Consider the following 12,615-nt stretch of genomic DNA (forward strand, 5'->3'; position numbering starts at 1 on the left):
GGTCGAGCTCGCTTAGTCATCATTCAGTAAGCTAGATATAGATAGGCGGCCATGTCGGCCATCCAATAATGACAATTGTCCATCCCTTTCCACACAATACAGCCGCCACGTGATTTCAAGGTTACGCCGGAAGCACCCGAGCAACCCCGCGTAGAAGCGGGGAGTAGCTAGAACTTCCCCTCTATGATCGTCGTTAAGACGTTCAACATCTTTCGATTCTTTTGAGCTCCCGTACACTCGAACAGAAACAATGGCATCAGCACACGGCGATCTCCGCCATCTTCTCCCGGCCACATATAAACGCCTTATATCCGATTGGCTTGAAGAGGACTGCCCTAGCTTCGACTACGGCGGTTTCGTCGTTGGCGAGTCAGAAGGCGAAGCGAAGCTACTGGGGAAGAGTGAAGTATGTCACTGATTCGACGCTTAGTGCTAGCTGGGTAGCTTGACTGGAACTTGACTGCTGACATGTGTGGAAGGGCATAATCGCTGGCGTACCCTTCTTCGACGAAGTCTTTTCCCAGCTCGGATGCTCGTACGTCGCCTCCGACCTATTCCAATCCGAACTGCCGAACTAACACAGCTCGAAGAGTCGAATGGCATCATCATGAAGGGTCAAGCCTTCCCGCCAACCAAAAAACCCATGTTGCAACTGTCCGCGGCCCAATCCGCAAGATCCTGCTTGGCGAGCGCGTCGCTTTAAACATCCTCGCCCGGTGCTCCGGAATTGCAACAAAGACCTCATCCCTCCTACAAACACTTCGCTCCCACGGATGGAAAGGAACCCTAGCTGGGACACGCAAGACAACGCCAGGGTTCAGGGTTGTTGAGAAGTACGGCATTCTTGTTGGAGGAGCGGACCCGCATAGACATGATTTGAGTAGTATGACAATGCTCAAGGATAACCATGTCTGGGCTTGTGCGAATAATGCTTCCTCATCGACGGCAACGACGGCTGCAAACGTGGAGCAGGATATCGCCGCTGCAATCCCGAAGGCTGTTCAGGCGGCCAAGGCTGTTGGGGGGTTTGCGACAAAAGTCGAGGTTGAGGTTAGGAGTTTGGAAGAGGCAAATGCGGCGATTGAGGCGGGTGCCGATGTGGTTATGCTGGATAACTTCACGTCGGAAGGGGTGCGTCAGGCTGCTAAGCAGTTGAAGGAGGAGTGGGCTGCAAAGGGTAGGTCGAGGGGCTCGTTCCTGATTGAAGTCAGTGGCGGTCTGAATGAGGGGAACGCGTTGCAGTATGTCTGTGAGGATGTGGATATCTTGTCAACGAGTTCGATTCACCAGGGTGTTGGGATTGTAGATTTCTCGTTGAAGGTATCGTTGCGCGGATAGACTTATATGATGTATATTACATTATTCATGTACGCCCAGATCTATATCGTACATCTTCAAGATTTTGTCTATCACGCAATCGAGGGCTTTCACCTCCCCTCTCTAGTAGCTACTTGTCCGGCTGAGACCTCTGCAACCACATCTCCAACCATTTCCTTTCGGCCCTCTCAACCTCCCGCGCACTCGCTCCAGTCATTAACCCATACCCTCCGCGCTCCTCAACAGCAATCTTAACCTCTGAACTTTCCATCTTCGTCACCCCACCACAGCTCTTAATTAACTTATCATCAACCGCCAGATACTCGGTATGTTTCGCCAACCTCTTTCGATAGACCGGCTCGACCAGCAAACTCGGCCTATTATGCGACTTGATCAGACCAAATACCGCACACGCAATCAGGATGTCCTGAGCACTAGCCTCCTTCGCAAACTTCTTGCTCGCGAAAGCAGAAAGCAGATCCAGCTCTTCCTTCGACCCTGGTTCCGGAGTCCTGACAGACCCATTCGATGCTTCTGCGTACGCGCTCAGCGCTGCCCACTTCCGGTCTGTTCGCTGCCTGCGATACTTATCGATCTGTTTGGGAATCCGACATGTAAACGGTGTGATGGCGTTTCCAAACGCGATGACCAGAAGCGGCGTGAACTCGCCGCAAATGATCAGCACCAGGGCAAAGGGGATCATGCGCCGGACATCATACGCTGAGCGATTGAGGAGCTGGAATGTCGAGCGGCTGGTCTTGGGTTTGACATGCTTGCTATGCCCACTGCTGCTCTTAATGAAGAACTTCGGCGGTGGCGACGTAGGCAAGTACGACGGGATGCCCAGTGAGCGACGAATAGGCAATGAAGTGCGATAGTTTTGGTACACGTTCTTCAGACCTGTTTTGTAAAAGGCGAGATATGCGCGTCCGTATGCGATGAGGCGCTGCGCTTTGTCGCCGAAGGAGGCGGATGGGTCTAGAGGTGCGGGTGTTTCGAGGTCCGCGGGGCGGGTGCTGGGTGGTGGATTGACGTCGTCTGATAGCAAGACGGTGGATGCTGAGGACGCTGGAGTGATGCGCTTCTCATTTGGCTTTGCGGAGATTGGTGGGCGATTGTGAGACTTTCCGGAGTGCGAGGAGCGCACGTGGTGTTGAAATCGGTGCCGGTGGGTTAGTTGAAGAAACGGGGTGGTAATGGTTGAATTGGGGAATTGCCGGCTCAGGTGAGAGAGATGGGCCCTCGGCGTGCTGATTGACGCCATCTGGACAAGTCGGAGAAGAAAAGGGAGGATGAAATGAAGAGAGGAAAGCTGGTCGAAACGCGAAGCTTGGGGATAAACTGATACTGATTGCCTGACTCCTGAGGCAGAAACAAAATAACTAACTAGTTAATGATAAGGGATATCACCCAGATGAAATAGTCAATTCTATAAAATGACAATCAATAATGATTTAAAATCGTACTGATACGCTAACTAGCCTTGCTAGGGTTAGAGTAACTTTGACGCTGTGACTCATCGCTAAACAGAATATAACCCTCTTATCACCATCTACCAAAACAACACAACTCAGGTCTATACAAGATGCCATCTCTAACATTCACCCGACCAACAGTCCTCCTCCTAATCGACAATCAGAAAGGTTTCGATTGTGATCCAAACACTCCCTGTCACTGGGGCACTCAACGCTCAAACCCGCTACTCGAACAAAACCTCTCCCGTCTAATAACTGCCTTTCGTGCCGCCAAATCCAGATCGGAGACGAAACTCGAAATAGTCCACGTCTTCCACTCTTCCACATCTCTCACCTCCCCTCTCCATCCATCTGCGTCTAACGGCGCCGGAATACAGCCCTTGGATTGTGTCCAGCCGGTACAAGATGGTTCAGAGCCCGTGATGTGGAAGCACGTCAACTCCGCCTTTATCGGGACTGGGCTAGAATCGTACCTTAAGGAGCACGGAATACGGCAGCTGATTGTGGCGGGCATTACGACAGATCACTGCGTATCGACGTCTGTGCGGATGGCGGCAAACCTAGGCGTGGTGGATCGGTATCCTGAGGGCAAGCCCGTTCTGAATGGAGATGGGAGTCAGGAGAAAGCAATGCCGGTTGATGAAGGCCGGATTGTGCTTGTGGGCGATGCGACGGCGACATGGGCCAAGGGAGGATTCGACGCTGAGACTGTGCATGCTGTTACCCTGGCCAGTCTGGACGGCGAGTTTGCAGATGTTATGGCAACGGAGCAGGTCATTGCTTCCTTGGAGGCCTTGAATTAGGTACGGCTGAGAGCACGGGATTGCAGCCAGCCAGGAGTACAGCCATGTGTCTAAGAAAGTGCCGACTCGATCAATGGCACCAGATGAACAGCTGAGTACGACTATTGTGGGACTGCAGAGTTTATGCTGCTAAAGAACAAGGCCGGTTGTGCTGAAACGCGGGGAGGCGAGTAGGCCTGGAGGACGTAGCCTTTGAAGTATCACTTAGCATATCTCCCTTCAATGTTCGACCAGACCGCGGAGCCGGTTTTTATATGCCTCAGCTTCCACTGTTTGCACAAATTGCCGTGACCAGATGAATATAACTTCCTCTATAGATCAGCCGCTTCAAAGGCTGCTGCGAGTGCGTCAGTAGCCATAAGTCTCGAGCCAGCTTCGAATAGAAACAAGCTCGCAATCAAATAAAGCAATTTGCTTTATGCACGAGGGCGGGATACGCTACTGAACCGCTGCATTCATGCGGTATTGGTGACACCTAAAAGTGACATCTATCTTCACTTTGGAGGTTTAGGGTTCAGGTCCACCTTGACAGCCATAATACCACTGGAGATAAACCCCGTCATAAGGAACATTGTCTCGTTTGATCTTTTGCCAGCTCCGTAGCACCGGAACCGCAGCACTGGCAGACCAAATGTTCGGCTTGTCATCTTCAAAGATGACCGTCTATACTCAGCCGGTGCCGGTGCCGGTTCCTGAATGTGAAGTTTGTATCCGCCAGACATACCACAACCACGCCGTCCTTAACCTCGGCGTCTCGATGCGTCTTTCTCAAGCCAATGGCCCGTCGGAGACCAGCGAGGATATAGCCTCTGGCATCATCTTCTGCTGTATTTTACAGGCCATGATAGTAGCTGAGGGTATCGAACGTGCTGTCAAAGAGATCTGATCGTGGATAGGCTGGTTCCCCGGTCATTCGCCGAGCGTGTCTACACAATCCTATCCAATATGCCACCAACCACGATCTCATCGTCTTGCGGACCAGGGCTAAGCCCGCGCACAGCCCACAGTTCTTCAACGCCAGAGACCCATCAAGCCCTGCTGTTTCAACATACGTAGTGAGCCGGTCAAGCTGGACTTGCACGACGTAAGTCCCGTCTCGTGAATATGGTCGAGTCTTCAACGTGCCGCATTTAACCAATCATGGTAGCTCAGTGGCATAAACAAGAATGAGCTTGTGGTGTATAGTTAGGCGTTCTTGCCAGCGGATGCCGGAAGGAGCAAACATACCGAATTGGGCTTGCCTTCAGGACATGGTGAAATGCTTAGACCTAAGAGCGGAATTTAAAGATTGCTTTCTGACTATTATTCTGAGCAATACTGGCCATTTGCTAGATGGTTTACAGTAAAGATATACCTGCGACTGGTTGTTCTGTGTCCTGGGTGATTCAATCTTGTGCGTGATGGAAGGGGCCAGGGAGATTTTCGGACTGCAGACGGTATGCTTGGAGGCCTTTATATCGTCGATCTTTACTCACATCAGGACTTACTCTCACTTACCCGATGAGAGTGGAGTTTGCCTAAGGTTCAGTAATATGAATTGATCCCGTTGTCTCTGGTGGTGTATCCAGGTGGCCGATTGGAGGAAACCAATCGAAGCAAGCGAGCACCGACTCCTCACATGCGCAAATCAATATTGTCTGGGGAACATTAGTGCATGTCTTCACATTGCAGGGAGTCCAATATTGTATATTCCGCGGCTGGAAGAAGCAAAGACTGGGCGTCGGTATACTACAGAAACTGTGAGTTGGCGATTGACTTTTACTGTAGAAAGAGGGCTGAGATGGGTCGAGTACCGTTAAAACAATGAGACGCAGAGAATCATGAAATAGCCATGTTGCGTTTGGGATTTCTGAAGAGAGAAAAGTGGAGGGGAGACAGAAACGACGTCAAGGTAGATCTTATGAGAAAGAAGACTGGAGAGCATTGAGCTTTAGCCTGGCACCGCGGCCTTGAAACGGCGATTGCGCGAAGGCAGGCCGAGAATCACCGTGAACGAAGAACATCTACAAGGAGAAAACGAACAGCATCCTGGTATCCAATTTGAGAAAAGATGTGAGATACAGCGCATGAGCATCCAGTTACTCGGCCGAGTTTGGTCGGCAGTGCATGTGAGATAAGAAACAACTTGAATCACCTTTCCCTGACCGCGCTATTATCCCGGAAATACCAAATCCTAGAGTCCACAGTGTTCATTCTTTTATCATAAGCATCACCGCCATCATTTACTAACGAGAAGAGTTGGCATCCAAAAACTCCTGATCACTAGCATCCAGAATATCATATTCTTCATCAGTCAAGAACCCAGTCTCAGTCGAGGTCTCTTCTCCCAGGGTCAAGCTGGCCATATCGTCGAAGAGATCACGCTCAGAAGGGTCAGTCACAGAGGGAGCGGTGGCCGGTACGTTGACCGCCTCGTGTGTGCTTGCTGCTGGTGACTCCTTGTCCAGTTTAGGAAAGACCATATGGCTCTCGGAGATGTCGGAATTGTTAACCGCGACGGGCTCAGGGGTCTTTTCGCTAGGAGTAATGTTGTTGTCATCTTTGCGGTCGTCCGCAGCGGGAGCCAAATCCTCACGGACTCGAATGTCGCACCACAACCGATGGCCAAAAGGTGTGCCGTCCGCAAGCTTCATTCGCCAGTATGAGATTGCAGACCCGAGACGCCTGGGTGCTTTCAGATTGACAGTGAATTCAGCACTCTGTCCGGCTTCGACGGGCTGAGACAGCTTATTGCTTTCCATGGCAGCCGTGACTGATTCCAGACTGCTGGGGTGTTTAGTGTCCACGTTGAACATGGAATCGCCACCAACAAAACGGACGTTGCTTCCAGCAGGCCATGCGAGAGGTCCAGGGTTGTATAGCTTCCAGGTTTGTTGGAAGACCTGGTTCGGTTGCATCGCCGTGCCGTCGGAAATGGTATCCTCAAGGAAAAATGCCTGGTATTCGGAATCCATAACTGGACTGGAAGTCTTCTCAAGATTGATAGACTTCGCTTCCCTGGGTAAGTCCTCAGAAAGTTGAACATTCTTCTCAGCTACTGTTTCCATCTCGGTGTCTGGGTCATTGGGAGCGGAAGCTTGAGTCGACATCGAGCTCTGAATGTGGTCGCCCACGGAAGTCGTCTCCTGGCTAAATGTGTTTTCGTGGACAGTATTCACTGTGACGCTGCGCACTGGTGTTTTAAGCATAACCATAGGGTGTGTACGGTTGTGCGTGTTTAAGGGATGGACCTCACACTTGGCGCAGAAATCGGTATCGTGACAGACAGAGCACTTGTAACGAACACCAGTGATGTATCCAGATCTTGGCTTGTCTTTGCATAGAGGGCCATCGCAAAAGACACCAAAGTGCACCTCGTGAGACTGCAGCGGCTCAGAAATAGCCGTGTAGAGCGGGGCGAACCGATGACCAGGATGGGTCCGAGATGCCGAGAGATGGCACTCGGAACAGTAATCCCAGTCTGGACATGTGAGGCATTTGTGGCGTACACCGGTAATATGCTGAAAGTAAGTTAGCAGGTCCTATCGAACAGTCATAGGGGTGGATGGCGTACGCTTTCACAGCCATCACAGATAGCTGCATGATGATAACCACGGCCGGGCTTGCAGCGAGACAGAACAAGGTTCTTTAGGCCGGCGTCGTGGTCTCCCAACAACACAAAGGTGTGTGAAGGGTGATGCCCATGTTTGTGTCCAAGAATGCATGTAATGCACAAGTCGAAATCATCGCAGTCAGCGCAGGAAACCATTTTACCCTCGTCAAACTCTGTTATCAATTAAAACTTATACATCAAGAGATTTAATATGCGCATTGCATACCTTTGAGGCAGTTGTTACAGACACGTTCGCGGTTGATTGTGATATTTTCAGCTGGCCTGGGAGCACTTTCCAAAACTGGCTCCGACTGGGGTTTATGCTCATCGCGAGTTTGAATTTTGTGTGATGCGAGAGTCTTAGTGGTGCTGTTGGTGATGATACCGTCCTTTACAAAACGTCTAACCAGCCAATGATCCTCGCCCTGGCAGTTAACGCCCGAGTCAATGCACTGCGGACAGAGGTCATAGTCGCCATCGGAACAGGTATTGCAATGGTAGTGTTCATTTGGAATAGGACGACCACAGTGATCGCAGTCGATGCAGAACACACCAGCAGTGGAGGTGTGAGAGATTACGGGAGCACTGGGGTTGTCAGGCCCCAAGATAAATTCTCTGTGGCTGACGCATTTCGATCCTTCCATTTCGGTGGCCGAGCAGAATGTGGTCCGTTCCGCACTTACTGGAAGAGTTGTAGCTAATATGCTAGCACTGTCGTTTGTATCAACTGCTTTCTCAGGAATAGGGTGACTCAAAACGGTTTCCAGGTAGCTGTATCTTGGTTCGCTAATGCTCTCGGATACTGCTGGTTGGCTCGTAGGCTGGACGACAGTAGCTTTGATTCGCAGCTTCAGCTTGGCTTTCGCAGCCCGATAAAGCTGTTTGAAAACTGCCGGGTTGTTGCTGTCTAGCTGGACATAAGAACCGGCACTATCCGAATAGCGTTCAAAGATGACGTTGGTATCCGCCGGCGTGCCAAGCAGTTGGCGCAACTAGTGCGGAAACGTCAGTATCGAGTGGTCCGATGATGTTAGTTGAATCTCTGGGACGCTTAAGGGGAAGACGAAAGCATGAGAGAACTCAGGCAGAAGTTAGGTTAAAGATGAATGAAAGAGAGATAATGAAGTACGGTGAGAGTGGCAAGGGTCGGCGGCCCCGGTCGGAGCTCAAGTGGGGACAGGACTTACATTCTGGGGTAAGGTACGAGCCCCGAGATCCCTCAAAGGGATTTTGAAGCGCCTGGTATGGTCTTCATAGGTCACCTTGACAGTGATCAGGGTACCAGGCCCGACGGGGTTGACAGAGGGTGCGGACATGACTGCGTGCCCTCGAAGCTGTACTAATCGCTCGCGGGCCGGGTAGCTACGCTAGCTTCAACGAGATAGCCAACGGAGACGCAAAGACAATATCGACAAGCCAGAGCAAGGGATATGCAATCAAAGCTGGAAGAAAGGCAGGAAATGATGAAGAAGAGATAGATGGGCAGATCAGGAGGCAGCAGGAGATGACGAGGATAGCGCAAGGCGATGGAGGTTGAAGAGGAGAGGAGCGAGAATGAGGCTTATAATTGGCAGATAAGAAGATGCCTGGCTGGCCGGCGGCGGTCGATGGTCACCTGCCACCTGCCCTCTAACGCTCCCGGCGGTGAGCTTACTTAAGCCATCAGTGCCGTTCTCAGCGACCGTGCGGCGTCAGTGAGCTCCTGGACGTCCAATGGCAATGCCCCGTAAACTACGCCAACCCGCCTGCTTTGGCTTTGGCTGGGGGAAAGCTGGAGCTGCGAAACTTTGCGCTTGATAAATTATATCTACAATATTGAGGTCCTGCCAGAGCGTCCACGGCTATTGTCAGCTAAAGAATGTAACCTGTACGCAGCGCGCTCATGATTTATCCTCTGCCCAGTAACATATGTGGTTACCTCCTCCGAGGATAGGAAAAAGCAAGCAAGCAATGATGCAACAGCCGGACATACGACACGTTATATCCGACCGGCCTTGGCCTCAGCCAGGCGTGAGTGGGGCATTGATTCGCAGAAATAAATTAGCCTTGTACGAAGGAGAGACCCATTATGGAACAGTCGGCTCAGGCTGCCATCATATAACCATTGTTGCATGGAGGATAATATCATAAACTTGCTGCACACGCGAAAAGCCCCTAAATAACAATAACTAGCTAAACAAAGAAACCCATCAACGCTAGAAATGCATCAGATCCTAATCTAACGACGACTAAGGCAGACCTAACGAAACGAGAAGCTCCGGTAGAAGGCACCGGGAAGGGAAAAAAAATAAAATGCCATGAGAATTTTTGGGATAAGCATATCGCAGGAGATAAAAGAGAAGGGACCGACAAAAGAATGAAGAGAGGCGCCAAAAGCGGGAAATCATGTCGGAAGAACCAAAAAAGAAACTGAGTCGTCAGGCGGCATCAGGTGGGTGAAACATATGAAAAAAGGGTGCGAACGCTGCTCATTTTCGATGAGGCCTTGCCTCCCGTCCAGTTACTGTGGCGCAAAGTATACACCCTGGGGTTGAGGGTAATAGTATGTCGTACCAGGTGTCATAATCCCTCCCATGTTGGCAGCTCCACCCGCGGGGCTCCCGCCAAACGTTGGTCCTGGATACATTTGTGAGGCGTCGAGATAATAAACCGTGCCACCAGACTCATGTGCAACCGTACCAGCTTGTGACGTTGGCTCCGATGGTGTTGGGACAATATACGGAACGTTTTGTCCCGCAGGGAAAGGAGCCGCTGGCGCCGGCCCGACGCCGTTATAAGGTGCATATTCTGTGCCCGAAACAGAGTAATATACAGGAGCCGGCGGGTACGGGTTTGGATAGTATGTTTGAGGTTGCTGGAATCCATACGCATGGAACGGCGGAGCGTGAACGGCACGTTCAGGTATTTGGGATAATGGAGTTGCTGTTGTATGTGCTGAAAGGGCATAATTTGCGGAGGCGTCGGGGCCGTATACAGGGCCGCTGCTTGGCACGGGGACCTGATAATGAAAGGGCTGCTCCTGCTGCGCCCGGGGGGAATTGGCGAAACTAGCCGGGGTTTCAATGTCGGCCAAGGAAACAGCCTTCTGTGGGCGAGGCTGATGCATGGGGATAGGGGCAGGGCGACTCTCACGCCATACAGTCTGCTGCGGCTGTTGGGAGTAGATTGGAGGGACCGAGGCTGTGGCAGGTGGCGGATTGGCCCCGGGAACTCGGGGAGGAGGCAAGCGAACAATCGGTTTTCCATTTTCGGTTGTAATGACTGTATGCCGCGAGATGACAGAACCAGCTGGCGAAGGATACCCATCATGTGAGGGAGGCTTGCCGAATGACGACCTCCGGCTCATTGCTACGCTCGGTGTATATGTCGAGCTTGCATAGAAGCTTGCGCGGCGCCCTTGATAGAACCCTCCTCGGGCACGCCCACGATAAGCCTGCTGGTTGGGCCGTTGAGCCCGTGGGATAAAGACAAAGGATCGCTCCGTGGCGGGAAATATATATCTAGGTGCTTGACCAGGAACTGAAATTCTAACGGGTTTGTCTCGGCGCAGAGGGGGTCGATGCTCTGGTAGCCGAGTGTAATGCTTCTTGTCGGCTTGGAAAGATATCGGTTTATCCATGCCTGGAAGGAACACCACGACAGGCATTGTCCCAGTAATCTGGGTGGTCGAGAAAGTCCGGTTGGGAGTAGAAGTATTTGGCGCAGTAGGTACAGTCGTAGGTAATTGTTTATGAGAAAAAGACGAAACGGCCGCTGAGGCTGTAGGACGCCTAGTAGCAGGCGGCTCGTCTCCAGCAACTGTATCATGAAGATCATGGGTCCACGGTCCTTCGGTTGTAATGTCTTGTTTCCTGGGAAGCGTAAACTAGGTTAGAACATGCTGAATTGCGCCTTCTGTTGCGACGGCTTTAGAGCTGCCGAAATAATTGGGAAATCCTGCACTTACCTCCGAACATTTCCATCCACAATAAGGCCGTACGGTCTTGATTTCGACTTACCGGATGGCCTGTGATTGTTTGCTCCAGATTCCGTTGAACGCTTGTCATGAAGGAAGAAACTACCCCGTGTAGGCACAACGGTCGGATCCTCACACTTCCCCCTAGTGAGCTTTTCGGTCTCCAGATGTCTCTTCTCTGTGAACGTTTCCGTCGACGCCTCAGCAGGTGGTGCCGATGGTGCCCTTCCGATCTGACCGAGTCCTCTTTCCATCTCGTCGAAATTGATTTCAGGAACACCTTTTGCGTCCCCCGCAACCTTTAGCCCGTTCATCATTGCGTCTGTATCGGACATCGTCTTCGCTAACGATATCTTGTTGGGTGACATTGAGTGACGACGTTGTGGACCTTCAGGCACACGACCATTGATCTCGTGCCTGGCCGGACTGTCGACCGGTATATTTTCGTCGTCGCTCTCATCGCTCCCCTCTCCGTCGGCGTCGTCTTCGTCCTGTTGGCTGATGATTGAGCCCTCGCTTAGAGAGTCGTCCTCCATCTCACCATCCAACGAGCCTTCATCCTCGCCTTCATCCTCCCGTCTTTTTCGGCGACTCGCACCTATATTGCGACAATGAGGTGCCATTTCGAAATGAACTTAATGAGTGTCGTTATTATATAAGCGATATTGTTCGTCGATAAATAAGTACGGCAGGGCGTTGCAAAGGAGAATGCAGGAATGGGTGCACCGACCAGCAGCGGAGAGACAGGCGGGTTGAAAGAGCAAGGCGGGATGACAGACTCCACGCAGAAAAGGAAGCGGCGACACCAAGAAAGGAAAGGGGAGTATATAAAACAAAACTGAATGGTATAATGCACCCTATAAGAAGAAGAGCGGAGAAGGAAAGAGAAATCAACCCTATAAAGGGACAGTCGAGAAGATTTGATGGTTTCGACGTTGAGGCATGACATCGAAGGAGATGTCAATCATCCCAACCGGGGTTAGCGCCGCCTGAACCACTCTGCGATTCTAGAACCACACCGAGCACAACTCTGTAAAATCCCGGGTTACAGATTTTTAGAGAGAAAGGTAAAAGTATGGACTGTTGTTGTTGAGGGGTCGACGGCATCATTCCATCCCCCAAAGCTGCCGGGTTATCTATGATTGTTTCCCTGGAACCACCGGAGCCTACTTGTTCCTCGATTCCATGCCACGAACCGACGGCTGTCGAGCGTCCAGACTGCTGCTTATTCAGGCCGCGGGGCGTTTCTGATATGCCTGTTACTCTAATATTTCTACGGAACAAAGAGTGGCGTGATTGGGGATGATCCGAGATAATAACGGGTAAGATGATTAACACTGCGTTGAGTAAATCCATTCCTTGGGTATCAGTGATCTCACGTCTTTCTCGTGCCACGTCGAATTGCCAGACGCTGCCCTTCTCCTGCAGGATTAGATAACAAATATCGCTCTCGTCCTTACGTGATCCGTTTCC

At 51.3% G+C, this 12,615-nt stretch overlaps 5 protein-coding genes across 5 annotated transcripts; 2 read left to right on the plus strand and 3 right to left on the minus strand.

Annotated features, from left to right (window-relative positions):
• The first annotated feature begins 84 nt into the window (after positions 1 to 84).
• On the plus strand, positions 85 to 1,411 carry BDW70DRAFT_143132 (nicotinate-nucleotide diphosphorylase (carboxylating)). Its single transcript, XM_073738061.1, has 3 exons — positions 85 to 406; positions 480 to 535; positions 591 to 1,411. Exons 1-3 carry the CDS (start codon positions 251 to 253, stop codon positions 1,336 to 1,338), a joined length of 960 nt encoding a protein of 319 aa, XP_073592307.1. The 5' UTR covers positions 85 to 250; the 3' UTR covers positions 1,339 to 1,411.
• An 8-nt stretch (positions 1,412 to 1,419) lies between these two features.
• BDW70DRAFT_143135 (uncharacterized protein) lies at positions 1,420 to 2,590 on the minus strand. The gene has a single exon (XM_073738062.1). The coding sequence runs from the start codon at positions 2,579 to 2,581 to the stop codon at positions 1,448 to 1,450; it is 1,134 nt and encodes a 377-aa protein (XP_073592308.1). The 5' UTR covers positions 2,582 to 2,590; the 3' UTR covers positions 1,420 to 1,447.
• A 291-nt stretch (positions 2,591 to 2,881) lies between these two features.
• BDW70DRAFT_143136 (putative isochorismatase family hydrolase) lies at positions 2,882 to 3,952 on the plus strand. The gene has a single exon (XM_073738063.1). The coding sequence runs from the start codon at positions 2,903 to 2,905 to the stop codon at positions 3,593 to 3,595; it is 693 nt and encodes a 230-aa protein (XP_073592309.1). The 5' UTR covers positions 2,882 to 2,902; the 3' UTR covers positions 3,596 to 3,952.
• Positions 3,953 to 5,551: 1,599 nt separating this feature from the next.
• On the minus strand, positions 5,552 to 8,711 carry BDW70DRAFT_143140 (ZZ type zinc finger domain protein). The gene is made up of 4 exons (XM_073738064.1): positions 8,375 to 8,711; positions 7,414 to 8,179; positions 7,149 to 7,360; positions 5,552 to 7,095 (listed from the first exon to the last, which is right to left on the minus strand). Exons 1-4 carry the CDS (start codon positions 8,501 to 8,503, stop codon positions 5,821 to 5,823), a joined length of 2,382 nt encoding a protein of 793 aa, XP_073592310.1. The 5' UTR covers positions 8,504 to 8,711; the 3' UTR covers positions 5,552 to 5,820.
• A 791-nt stretch (positions 8,712 to 9,502) lies between these two features.
• BDW70DRAFT_111008 (uncharacterized protein) lies at positions 9,503 to 11,933 on the minus strand. The gene is made up of 2 exons (XM_073734531.1): positions 11,134 to 11,933; positions 9,503 to 11,038 (listed from the first exon to the last, which is right to left on the minus strand). Exons 1-2 carry the CDS (start codon positions 11,763 to 11,765, stop codon positions 9,688 to 9,690), a joined length of 1,983 nt encoding a protein of 660 aa, XP_073592311.1. The 5' UTR covers positions 11,766 to 11,933; the 3' UTR covers positions 9,503 to 9,687.
• Positions 11,934 to 12,615: the final 682 nt, after the last annotated feature.

This window comes from Aspergillus foveolatus (genome assembly GCF_047715535.1).
Source record: "Aspergillus foveolatus strain CBS 279.81 unplaced genomic scaffold BDW70scaffold_70, whole genome shotgun sequence".
Taxonomy (NCBI): domain Eukaryota; kingdom Fungi; phylum Ascomycota; class Eurotiomycetes; order Eurotiales; family Aspergillaceae; genus Aspergillus; species Aspergillus foveolatus.

What these genes read in the sequence shown, in the direction of transcription:
- BDW70DRAFT_143132 (XM_073738061.1), top strand. Translation starts at nt 251, where the DNA reads ATGGCATCAGCACACGGCGATCTCCGCCATCTTCTCCCGGCCACATAT. An exon ending in AGCTACTGGGGAAGAGTGAA is followed by an intron (nt 407 to 479) that starts GTATGTCACTGA and finishes CATGTGTGGAAG; the next exon opens with GGCATAATCGCTGGCGTACC. An exon ending in TTTTCCCAGCTCGGATGCTC is followed by an intron (nt 536 to 590) that starts GTACGTCGCCTC and finishes CACAGCTCGAAG; the next exon opens with AGTCGAATGGCATCATCATG.
- BDW70DRAFT_143135 (XM_073738062.1), bottom strand. Translation starts at nt 2,581, where the DNA reads ATGGCGTCAATCAGCACGCCGAGGGCCCATCTCTCTCACCTGAGCCGG.
- BDW70DRAFT_143136 (XM_073738063.1), top strand. Translation starts at nt 2,903, where the DNA reads ATGCCATCTCTAACATTCACCCGACCAACAGTCCTCCTCCTAATCGAC.
- BDW70DRAFT_143140 (XM_073738064.1), bottom strand. Translation starts at nt 8,503, where the DNA reads ATGTCCGCACCCTCTGTCAACCCCGTCGGGCCTGGTACCCTGATCACT. An exon ending in CTCGTACCTTACCCCAGAAT is followed by an intron (nt 8,180 to 8,374) that starts GTAAGTCCTGTC and finishes TTTCCGCACTAG; the next exon opens with TTGCGCCAACTGCTTGGCAC. An exon ending in TCTGTGATGGCTGTGAAAGC is followed by an intron (nt 7,096 to 7,148) that starts GTACGCCATCCA and finishes ACTTACTTTCAG; the next exon opens with CATATTACCGGTGTACGCCA.
- BDW70DRAFT_111008 (XM_073734531.1), bottom strand. Translation starts at nt 11,765, where the DNA reads ATGGCACCTCATTGTCGCAATATAGGTGCGAGTCGCCGAAAAAGACGG. An exon ending in GTGGATGGAAATGTTCGGAG is followed by an intron (nt 11,039 to 11,133) that starts GTAAGTGCAGGA and finishes TACGCTTCCCAG; the next exon opens with GAAACAAGACATTACAACCG.